We start from the raw sequence: 11,954 nt of genomic DNA, 5'->3' as shown, positions 1-11,954 counted from the left end.
CCCAGCTCCACTTGTGTTTATTGGAAACTGCTTACCCAGCACTCCACAAAGGAGCTTACAGCGGGGTGACACTTAGGACTCCTATGGCCTAATCCTGGGATTAGCACAGGGCCATGGGCTGGTGGGCAGAGGGAGGGGTGGGGTGGGGGATGATGAGAGGGATGCTGAAGACCCAGGAAGAAGGAACCAGTGGGCCACTACAGATGCTTCAGTTTGGCAGGGAGCTGTGCTGTGGGTTTGTGTGCAGGCCTCTCTCTTGGCCCTGGGGTGGATGTGTGCGTGTGTGTGTGTGTGTGTGCGCACGTGTGTGCATGTGTGTGTCTGTGCGTGTGTGTGCATGTGTGCATGTGTGTGTGCACACGCACACATGCTCACAGGTGTCATGTGAGTGGTGAGTGGAGGGAGGATAGCTGAACAGTTGGCATCAGGTGTTCTTTATCTTTTCCTTCACTTTTTGAGGCTCAAACTGGATCAGTCGCAGAATTTCCTTATTGGCCAGGGTTCCGTCAATGAATTCTTTCTCTGTAAGTTTATCTGTGCATTGGGAAAAAATATATGCATATATAAAACAGTCAGGATTGATAGCCAAGCAAGCTGCAATGAGGCTGACATCCAGCCAGTATCCCCAGTGTGAATGTATCTATTATGAAAATATTGAATACTCAGTGGCCCTGTGTATTCCATATTCCCCCACCCCAGTCTGGATACTCACCTCCTTTCCCAAGACCCTTGGAGCTCCCTGGGAACCAGCAAAGAGAGGTGAATGACTGGCACCGAAGGGGCCCCCGAGATGCCAATCTTGTGCTATGTGCCTCTTCCAATTGGCCAGAGCCCCTGTCTTGCTGGTTATTAAATACTTCAATAATTAAGAATAACTATCAATTGTTATTCTATTTTCAATATTAGTTCAAGTTTCAAGGACCAAGTTTAGGGGGAGCTTCTGGGGGTTGGAGCAAAGCAAAATAATCTAGATGTCAGACCCAGAATCTCAGCTGAGAAGCAGTGAACAATGTCCCCCCAGAATAGGAATGACAAGTAAGGGGTCCAATGAAATCACACAAGGGGGAGCATGGCTCACAGAGAGGTCTCTTTGGTACCTGCAGCACACAGGCACCCCATGATTCCTGGCTGACAACTCCACCATGATCCCTTCCTATGCGTCCATCCCCGTGTCCCAAATCTCATCTGACTCCTTATTTGGGATCAGGACTGAGAGACAGCCTTGTTCCAGCCACAGCCGGTTTCCCGGTGTTTTTGCCAGGTGGCTTACTGTACTCAGATCAGTCCAGTGAAATGCATGGTACTGAGCCCAGATGCCACAGTGCTTGGAGCCAAGGCCACCACAGGGAGCGGAGGTGGATGTACAATAGAAGAGAATGAGAAGTCTCTCCCTGGGAAACTCTTGATATGGCAGGGAAGGCAGTCACACACAGAAATACCTCTAGCATGAAATAGATACCTAGCACAGAGTTGGTGTCAACGAGCTTTGATGAACTGAATGTGATTTCTGACTTATCCTCTGGGCCTTTCTGATACCTTTAATCCCTTCTGGGTTAGGATCTCTGCATAAGTCTGTGTGGTAAATTTTGGGTTTTAACATCCCAGCCACCCCACAGAGAGCTCAGAGAGCTTGAAACTCCCACCGTCAAAGCCTGAATCTGCCGTGAGGCATTGTCTCCAGATGGGCCACGTGGAAACACGTACAACACATCACCCACAGGAGTAATCCGTCGGCCCTCTGACATCATCCCCTCCTGGGACATTCGCGGGGGCAGTTTTCAGATGAGCAAATAGCAGAACACAGGGTTCAACACATGAACGGACCCAGAGGGAAGGTCACGAAGGCAGTTAAGGAGCCAGTGGGGTGAAGTGCCAAAAGAAGGCATCTTGGCAGCCAGGGTCTGTGCAAGGAGGAGAAAGTGCTCAAAGGAGAGGTGCCAATCAGGGCCAATGAGCAAAAGGTGGGTAAAGTTCCAAGGCGGGAATTTAAGGAGGCGCTCACTTTCTGGTCCTGTGAGTGCACTGTTGACCCCTGAGAATGAGCGCCTCCTTAAATTCTGTGTCCTATGTCCCTCCTACCCCAATGACCTTCATGCTTCTCCGATTCCATCATTTGTGGGCAGATTAGGAGGAGCAAGGTAATCTCTCTCTGCCCTTATTTAGCATCCTGCTCAGGTTTTTCTTCTTGAACCTGATTGACTCCAGAGGTCACCAAAGGGGTTAATACAGGATCCTTGGATGTGTTGGACCATGCTGTGTTTTATCAATTGAGACACATTGGATTTTAAAAATCTCCATGGATGGCTTCTCTTAAAAAAACAAAAAAATCAGATGATGTCTCAACCATGATAGGTTCCATATTCCCAAGTGGAATATGCTGGAAGCCATCAGACCAGAGGTGGACCCTCTGCTGTTTGCCAATCCCCACTCCTTGTAGGTTACTGTCCACATCACTCATTTTCATCATTCCCGCCCCTCCAGTTATATGCGTTTGCACCCCCAGCATAACACCAGCTCCTCCACCACATCCTTCCTGTGCTGGCTGTGAGCATCACAGACGCCCAGCCCCAGCAGCCCAGGGCTGGAACCCATCACTGCCCTCAGTGCAGGACCCTGCTTCCCGAGGGCTGCTTCCAGCCACTGACTGACAGGGCAGGGGCACCAAGACTGACAGGGGCAATGAGGACACCCCACCGACTCTGTCAACACTTCCCCAGAATGCACCGAGGTCTCAGGCACTGCTTACCTAACCTTTCTTTCTTTCCCTCTCTCCCTGCCGGGGATCAGATCTGCATGGCCCTCGGATGGTTTTCCCAGCGTCCTCTAGATCCCTCCCTGTTTTCCTTCATCAGCCTTCCCCACATAAATCTCTTGCAATCTCATTTAAATCTAATCCTATCTTGGTGGTGTTTCTCAGATACCCAAACTAACTTCCCAAAATAAAACCACATAAATTTAGGTCCCACTGACTTGAAACTTGATATTAATTTAAAGTTAGGGTGAGTTGAAGTTTGCTCTTGTTGTAATTATACAGAAAACATTTTTGGCCCCTGCTCACCCTTAAGGCCATTCCCCCATCGAATCCTTCAGACAGTTCTGAAAATGCACAATGGAATGAGGTGTCCCCCGTCCTGCCTGGGCACTGTGACTCAGAAGAATAAAGCTTGTTGGGGTTTCCAGGAAACAGCCCATGGTTGAAAAATCAAAGGCAATGAAGGAATAGGAACTCACCATCATCATTCTTTCCGAAGAACTTCCAGATCTTCTCAGCTCGCTTTTCCGGTGTGTTTTCATCATCTGGAAGGAGCTTCACATCCTCAGGAGAGATCATTTTGAAAATAGCCTGTACCGAACCGAAATAAAGAACTTTTTAGGCAGAACTCCAAGGGGCTGGCAACCCCGGAAAATCCACATCTTACACCGTACACAAAAATCTACTCAAAATGGATTAAAGACTTAAACATAAGACCTCAGCCCATCAAACTGCTAGAGGAAAACACAGGAGAAAAGCTTCTTGATACCGGTCTTGACGGTGATTTTTCAGATATGACGCCAAAAGTGCAGGCAACATAAACCACAATGAACAAGCGGGATGACAGCGGACTAAAGAGCTTCTCCACGTGGGAGGAAACAATGAATGAAATCAAAAGGAAACTTACGGAATGGGAGAAAACATCTGCAAACCATGTATCTTATAAGGGGTTAATATAAAAAATATGTAAAGGGCCAGGTGCCGTGGCTGATGCCTGTAATCCCAGCACTTTGGAAGGACGAGGCAGGAGGATCACTTGAGGCCAGAAATTTGAGACCAGTCTGGGCAACAAAGTGAGACTCCAACTCCACAAAAGAAAATTAATTAGTGGAGGTGGTGGGACATGCCTGTAGTCCCAGCTACTTGGGAGGTTGAGGATCGCTTGAGCCCAGGAGGTCTAGGCTGCAGTGATCCATTTTTGCACCTCTGCACTTCAGCCTAGGTGACAGAGCAAGACCCGGTCTCTCTCTATCTATACATCTATATAGATAAATACACACACACACACACACACACACACACACACACGGAACTCCTACAACTCAATAGCAAAAGAACAAATAACACAATTGAAAAATGGGCAAAGGAGGCCAGGTGTGGTGGCTCACGTCCGTAATCCCAGCACTTTGGAAGGCCAAGGCGGTGGATCACCTGAGGTCAGGAGTTCAAGACGAGCCTGGCCAACATGGTGAAACCCCATCTCTACTAAAGATACAAATTTAGCCAGGTATGATGGTGTGTGCCTGTAGTCTCAGCCACTCAGGAGGCTGAGGCAAGAGAATCGCTTGAATCCAGGAGACGAAGGTGGCAGTGAGCCAAGATCACACCATTGCACCAGCCTGGGTGACAAGAGTAAAACTCTGTTTGAAAAAAAAAAAAAAAGAAAATGGGCAAAGGACCCAAATAGACATTTCTCTTAAGAAGACGTGCAAGTGTCCAGCAGGTATTTAAAAACATCACTGATCACCAGGGAAATATAAATCCATACTGCAATGAGACATCCCTCACATCTGTTAGAATGGCTGTGATAAAAAAAAAAGACGAGAAATAACAGGCATTGGCAAGGATGTGGCGACAAGGGAACCCTGGTCCACTGTTGCTGGGAATGTAAAATAATACAACCATTATGAAAGACACATCAGGGACTGTGGGTCACCTCCATCACTCTGTCCCTCTCTCAGTGCCCCACCAGCCTGCGGGAGCAGACAGCAGTTATAATACAGATGTATAGACCCCCACATGATCTACTAAATCAAAACTCCTGGGGGTGGGACCTGGGCATCTGTATTTTTGAGGTCCCCATAAGGGGTAGGGAATTTGGGGAAAAGGCAAAGAAGCCTTTCACTTCTTATTTTGTACCTTTCTGTACTGTTTGATTTTCTAGCCATGTAGATATATTAATTTCAGTTATTTTAAAAAATGAAAATAAGAAAGAGAAAGCTTCCCAATGAAAATGTTACGGCAGCCCTGAGGTTGGAGTTTGGGAATCACTATCCCAGATCCTACTACCCAGAGGTTTTAGAATAGTAAACCTCTTCTTCTGGGTTCATAAGTCAGTAGGACTGGCTTCTGGCAATAATGGCTGACATTTGTTGAGTGCTTAATAGGTGTCACTCTCTTTGTTTTTTCTTGTTTCTTTTCTTCTTTTCTTTTCTGTTTTCTTTCCTTTTTTTTTTTTTTTTTGTTTTGAGACAGGGTCTTGCTCTGTTGCCCAGGCTGGAGTGCAGCCTTGATGTGCTGGGCTCAAGCAATCCTCCCACCTCAGCCTTCTGAGTATCTGGAACTACGGGTGCACACCACCATGTTCAGCAAATTTTTTGAATTTTTTTTGTAGAGATGGGGTCTCACTATGTTGCCCAGTCTCAAACTCCTGAGCTCAAGTGATCCTTTCACCTTGGCCTCCCAAAGTGCTGGGATTATAGGCGTGGGCCACTATGCCTGGCCTAGGTGTAACTTTTCTAAACATTTTTACACCTCATCTTCACAATAACCTTATGAAGAAGGCATTATTGGTCCCATTTTATGGAAGAAGAAAGTGAGACAACTTGCTGGAAGTTACCCAGCTAGAAGCAGAAGGGCAGAGATTCGAACCCAGGCATTTTAGTTCTAGAACTGGTATCCCTGTGTTATGCCATAGCCCACTCACCTCCTTATTACTGGAAGGGCCTGGAGAGCATTGGGCAAGGCTGGGGGAGGGAGAGGGAGGCATCGACAAGAACTTTTCAAAGGTCTTCCCATGGCACGGGAAGCCCCTCATCTAACCTTCTGCTCAAGGAGGGATTCAGAGAAAGGCTTAGCTTTGGGCTCAAGGATCCCATCCTTCTCACCTCCCTCCCCTCTAATAAAGCAGCTGGGCATGCAATGTAGGGGAAGCATGAAGTGCCCCCAGACCTGTGAGATCCAGGGACAAAGGGACACCCTTCCAGCTCCAAGTTTCTAGGATTCCACTGGCTCAGAAACACCAACGCCAGCCGGATCCAGAAGGGACACCCAAGGCAGTAGGTCCTTGGATGCTGAGGACAGGCAGGTGGGTTGGGTGGGAGCTGGGAGGTTACTGGCTCTAACCAGAGCCTTTTGTCTCCCTGGAGACACCTGTGAGCAGGTCAGGCAGGGGCAATAATGGCTGTGAAATTATCCTGGAGGGAAGGTTGATGGCTTTGAGAAGTTCCCCTTCAGCCCCCTGGTGCTGGAAAAAGGAGCAGGGAGACCAAAGCCAGCAGCCCAGGGCAGCAGCCTCGCTGGCAGCACCCAGAGCCCCGAGGTGGACGCAAGGGTAGGTGGCTCCCACACTCCTCTTGGTCTGTGCAGGGCCTGGGGCACCATGTGCAGGTGTGCCAGCTGGAAGCTGGGAGTGACTGCCTGCCCACCCCACTTCCAACATGGAGGGACAGACCTTCAGGGTCTTAGAAAAGGCTGCAAAAATAATCAAATCCTCACCCTGGGTCCAGGAAGGTTATATGGTTTTCCCACAGCAACACAGCTAGTTGGAGCCAGAGCTGGGGCTAGAGTCCTTCACTTGTGAGTCCCCCAGCGAGTGCTCTGCCCATGAACTTGTAATCCGGCGAATAGCAGAGCCTTCTGTCACCTTGCACAGCCTCAGCCACTGATGGCTTCTCCCTCCCTCCCTTTCCTTTCTTCTTTCTTCCTTTCTCTCCTCCTTTCCTTCTCCTCCCTCCCTTCCTTCTTTCCTCCCCCTTGCTTCCCTCTCTTTCCTTCCTGACCCCTACCCCGCCTCTTTCCCTCCCTTGTTTCTCCCTCCTCCCTTTCCTCCTCCTTTTCTTCAAGGAGCATCTATTTGTAGGCTTCTGCTAGGCCCCGCATTGTTTATGCAGCTCTGAAGACTTAGTCCCTGTCCCAGGCCACCCAGAGACCCCACAGCCAATCCTGGGGAGCTTCCTCTGCAGGTTGTGCTGAGATAGCAATGAGGGTGACACACACCTGCCAGAACAGGAGACCCGAGCCAAGCACTGAGCATAAACCCATGGACCACAAGCTGTATGCTTTGCTGTTTTATTTACGGTTTCTCCAATAAGAGTGGAAGGTTTTCATGCATTTGCAGTCATGCAAATGAAAGCATGATTACAAATGCACAAAACTGTCTACTAACAGAAATGGAATTAGAACAATAAACCAAGTGGCAGGGGCAGCAGGACTGAAAAAGAACAAGTAAAAAATGCCAAATGGAGGAAATGAGAACTGGTATAATAGGAAAGAAATGGAAACACCCTAATGTCCGAAAACATAGGAATGTTAAATAATTTCCACATTTCCATAAGCTAGAACTCCAAGCAGCTATTAAAAGTGTTTTGGAAAAGGTCGGGTGCGGAGGCTTATGCCTATAATCGCAGCACTTTGGGAGACCGAGTTGGGTGGATTATATGAGGTCAGGCATTCGAGACCAGCCTGGCCAACATGGTGAAAACCCGTCTCTACTGAAAATACAGAAATTAGCTGGGCGTGGTGCCAGGTGCCCGTAATCCCAGCTGCTCCGGAGGTTGAGACAGGATGGGAGAATTGCTTGAACCTGGGAGGCAGAGGCTGCAGTGAGCTGAGATCATGCCATTGCACTCCAGTCTGGGCGACAAGAGCAAAACTCCGTCTGAAGAAAAAAGAAGTGTTTTGGAAGAATATGTAATGATACGGAAAGCACTCGTGATAAAAGAAAATGTATGATAAAAATCATATGTGAATATGTCATAGCTTTAACATTGTTTAAAATTATATAGGTAAAAGACTGAGAAGTTATCTACTGATACAGCAAGAGAAGTTTTCCCTGGATGTTGGAATTAGAGGCAATTTTTAGTCTCTTTTGCCTATGCTTCTAAATTTCATCAGTTACTTCTATTAGATAAACCATTTTCAAGACACCTATTAGGTTGGGGCAAAGTAATTGTGGTTTTTGCCATTACTCTCACAACAAAGGATCTCACACGAGGACAGTATGGACGGAGGAGAAGGTGTGCTGGGAACCACGTGTGCCTCACAGGGAATCTGCCAGGAGCCAAGGAGCCACGCCACGCGTGGGAAGCGGGGGCTTATGGCTGGTGCGGCGACCCACCTGGCGCTGGGGAGAACCTTAAGACCAGAACTTGGCTGGGCGCGGTGGCTCACGCCTGTAATCCCAGCACTTTGGGAGGCCGAGGCCGGTGGATCACGAGGTCAAGAGATCGAGACCATCCTGGTCAACATGGTGAAACCCCGTCTCTACTAAAAATACAAAAAAATTAGCTGGGCACGGTGGTGCGTGCCTGTAATCCCAGCTACTTGGGAGGCTGAGGCAGGAGAATTGCCTGAACCCAGGAGGCGGAGGTTGCGGTGAGCCGAGATCGCGCCATTGCAATCCAGCCTGGGTAACAAGAGCGAAACTCCGTCTCCAAAAAAAAAAAAAAAAAAAGACCAGAACTCAGAGTTTACTCAACTTTGACCTTTTTCTACTTTATATTTGAAGCATATTGTGTGTTTAGAATTAATTGTTGATTCAACTTGAATGTGTACTGCTGAAAATTTTAAAGAACTTTTTTGTTTGTTTGTTTGTTTCTTTGAGATGGAGTTTTGTTCTTGTTGCCCAGGCTGGAGTGCAATGGTGCAATCTCAGCTCACCACAACCTCTGCCTCTCGGGTTCAAGCGATTCTCCTGCCTCAGCCTCCCGAGTAGCTGAGATTACAGGCATGCGCCACCACACCCGGCTAATCTTGTATTTTCAGTAGAGACGGGGTCTTTCCATGTTGGTCAGGCTAGTCTCAAATTCCTGACCTTAGGTGATCCTCCTGCCTCAGCCTCCCAAAGTGCTGGGATTACAGGCGTGAGCCACCTTGCCTGGCCTAAAGGACATTTTAATAAAGGAAGGATGAAACAAGGAATGGAGAGAAAGAAAAAAATGTAAATATGGTCATGTGTCACTCAAAGACAGGAATATATCCTGAGAAACACATCATTAGGCAGTTTCCATGTGGGGACACCATATAGCGTCCTCACGCAAACCCAGAGAGTAGAGCCTACGACACCCCCGGGCTCTGTGGTCCAGGCTTTTGCTCCTAGGCTACAAACCCAAGCAGCATGTGGCTGTCCTGAATGCTGCAGGCAGTTGTCGCACGATGGTTAGTATTTGTGGATGTAAACGTATCTAAATATAGAAATCATACAATAAAAATACAGTATAAAGACCCGTCTAGGGCACTTACCTTGAGGGGAGCTTGCAGGATTGGGAGTTGCTCTGGGTGAGTCAGTGAGTGAGTGGGGAGTGCATGTGAATACCCAGGACATTACTGTACTCCACTGCAGACTTTCTAGACGCTCTACACTTAGGCTACACTAAATGCATTTGAAAGATCAGTTAAGTTTGTGATGACGTCACTAGACAACAGGAATTTTTCAGCTCCATTACAATCTTATGGGACCACAGTGGTATATACGGTCCATTGTTGACCTGAACATGGTTAAGCCACGCATCACACAACTATATTAGAAAACACTCAGATTCTTCTTCAGGAAGAAAATGAAGCTGTGGGCAAGTGCCCACCCCTCTTACCAATACCAGCATCTTGGAGCACCACTCTCTCAGAGCCAGCGTGGCCTGAATCCCCCACTCCACCCACAGCTCTACCCTCTCTGCAGCAGCCGCAGCAGGGGGCCCCCCAGCCCCGAGTGACCCCGGCACCACCCAGCCACAGGGGGAGAGGGGACACTGACTATGACAATCTCCAGCACTTCATTCTTGCTGATGGTCCCATTACGGTCCACGTCGTAGAGGGAGAAGGCCCACTCCAGCTTCTGGGTGGTCTTGCCCGCGCTGGTCATATGCAGGGCGATGACGTACTCCTTGAAGTCCAGGGTGCCATCGAGGTTGGAATCGAAGCTGCGGAACACATGCTGGGCGTAGGCCTTGGGGTCAGCGTCGGGGAAGAACTTGGCATAGATGCTCTGGAACTGCTGCTGGGTGATGCGGCCGCTGGGGCAGTCTCTCAGGAAGGACTGGTACCAGGTGCACAGCTCCTCCTCCGAGAACTTGGTGTTCAGCTGCAGCTCCTCCAGGATCTCCTTGGACAGGGCCCCACTTTTGCTGTTCCCCATGGGTGAGGAAGAGTGGGCAGCAGCTGGGGAGTCGCTGGGTGGGTGGGACGTGTGTGGTGCCCTGGCTGCAGGCTGGGGCTCAGGGCTGCTGTGAGCTGAAGATGGAGATGCTGGTGGCTTAGGAGGATTTGAGACCAGTTCTTCCCAATCCTTGAAGGGAGGAGGGGCCCAGGAGATTTGTGGAGGAGGTGGTGGGGGGGAGGGTGGTGGCGGGATGCTCCCAGAACCCTACTGAGATTAAAGCAAAGAGCCCAGGGCAGGCAGGCAATCCATCTCGGCCTACTGGAAGGATACTAGAACAAAACAGGAGGTTGGAACCTTCAGAGCTGGGAGCTCTTGTACCACTAGCTCCAGCCCTCTAAGGCAACCATGTTCCCTATTTCTCTTCCTTACTAACTCTGAGTGTCTCAGGGAGGGCTGGCATCTCCCACTGAGCCCTAGAATTCAGTGGTTAGGAGCACATGCTCTGGAGCCAACATGGGTTCAAATCCCAGCTTGGCTACTTAACTAGCTATGTGACCCCAGGCATGTTTCTTAACCTCTTTCCACCTGGGACAATCTTCTAATCCTTCACTGTAGTCACGTTTCTGCTTAAATGTCACCTTCCTGGCTAGGCCTATGTATACTGACCCTCTATCTATAACAGCACACCATCATCGGCATGCCCCACGTCCCCTCACCGGAATGAAAGCTCCTGAAAGACCAGATTTTGTCTGTGTTGTTCCCAGATGCATTTCCATTGCCAGAACAGTGCCTGACAAGCTTGGGCCCCTAGTAAGTCTTTCTTGAATAAATGGGCATCATAGCGTCTACCTCACCATCATGGTGGGGCTGAAGTGAGTCAAAACGTGTGACACACTTAGAATAGAACCTGGCACACAGCTAATGCTAAACACTTACTCATTTTCTTGCTGTTCATTGGTCACAGGGAGTGAAGGTATACTCCCTGTGGGGGGTGGCCAGCAGGTCAGACAGCAGGGAGCAGCCAGGCCTGTGTCACCTCGGGAAGGGGCTGCCAGCAAACGTGGTCCCATGGGATCATGAGTTCTTTTGTTTTTTTTTTTAAATGATTCAAGAGAAATCCAGAAATCAGAATTTTAGATGCAATTTGCACACTTTTCAACTTTGGCAATTGATTGGAAATTTTCAAAAACACAGTGTGGGCCAAACACAGTCTATCTGCGGCTCCGTGCCCGTCTGCAGCGGAGCACAGCACTGGGAGTGAGCAGGCAAGAAAATCCCTGAGTGGCCTGAGACAGGGAGGTGTGTGAGGGCAGGCTTCAAATCCCAGGGGGAGTGCCGAGCTCGAGGAAGTGCCCTAGTGAGGACACTGCACACCTGGATTCTTGTCACGCAGAGGGAAGGGAGTGTGGGTGTGCACTTTGCTTAGCAGAGAGCAATGCTTCGCAGGGGGTGAGGGAATGGGGGGGTGGGGACACACTCAGAACTCCAGCCTTGCCACTGTGGATGGAGAGTTGTCTCTTTTTGCCCTGGGGTGAGAATCATGAAGAATAAACCCTGCAGTCTCCAGGCAGGTAAAGTGTATTTTTTTTTTTTTTTTTGAGACGGAGTTTCACTCTCGTTACCCAGGCTGGAGTGCAATGGCACGATCTCGGCTCACCGCAACCTCCGCCTCCTGGGTTCAGGCGATTCTCCTACCTCAGCTTCCTGAGTAGCTGGGATTACAGGCACGCGCCACCATGCCCAGCTAATTTTTTTGTATTAGTAGAGACGGGGTTTCACAATGTTGACCAGGATGGTCTCGATCTCTTGACCTCATGATCCACCCGCCTCGGCCTCCCAAAGTGCTGGGATTACAGGCTTGAGCCACCGCGCCCGGCCTAAAGTGTA

The 11,954-nt window shown here is 49.2% G+C and overlaps 1 protein-coding gene across 1 annotated transcript; it reads right to left on the bottom strand.

Moving 5' to 3' along the window:
• On the bottom strand, positions 1 to 10,241 carry RCVRN (recoverin). Its single transcript, XM_012457594.3, has 3 exons — positions 9,723 to 10,241; positions 3,232 to 3,343; positions 1 to 534 (listed from the first exon to the last, which is right to left on the bottom strand). The coding sequence occupies exons 1-3, from the start codon at positions 10,101 to 10,103 to the stop codon at positions 425 to 427; spliced, it is 603 nt and encodes a 200-aa protein (XP_012313017.1). The 5' UTR covers positions 10,104 to 10,241; the 3' UTR covers positions 1 to 424.
• Positions 10,242 to 11,954: the final 1,713 nt, after the last annotated feature.

The sequence above is a fragment of the Aotus nancymaae genome, unplaced genomic scaffold, assembly GCF_030222135.1.
Source record: "Aotus nancymaae isolate 86718 unplaced genomic scaffold, 86718_ANA_hifiasm-v0.15.2.pri h1tg000018l, whole genome shotgun sequence".
Taxonomy (NCBI): domain Eukaryota; kingdom Metazoa; phylum Chordata; class Mammalia; order Primates; family Aotidae; genus Aotus; species Aotus nancymaae.
The sequence above is the reverse complement of the archived record's forward strand: the minus strand, read 5'-3'. Positions and strand labels throughout refer to the sequence as shown.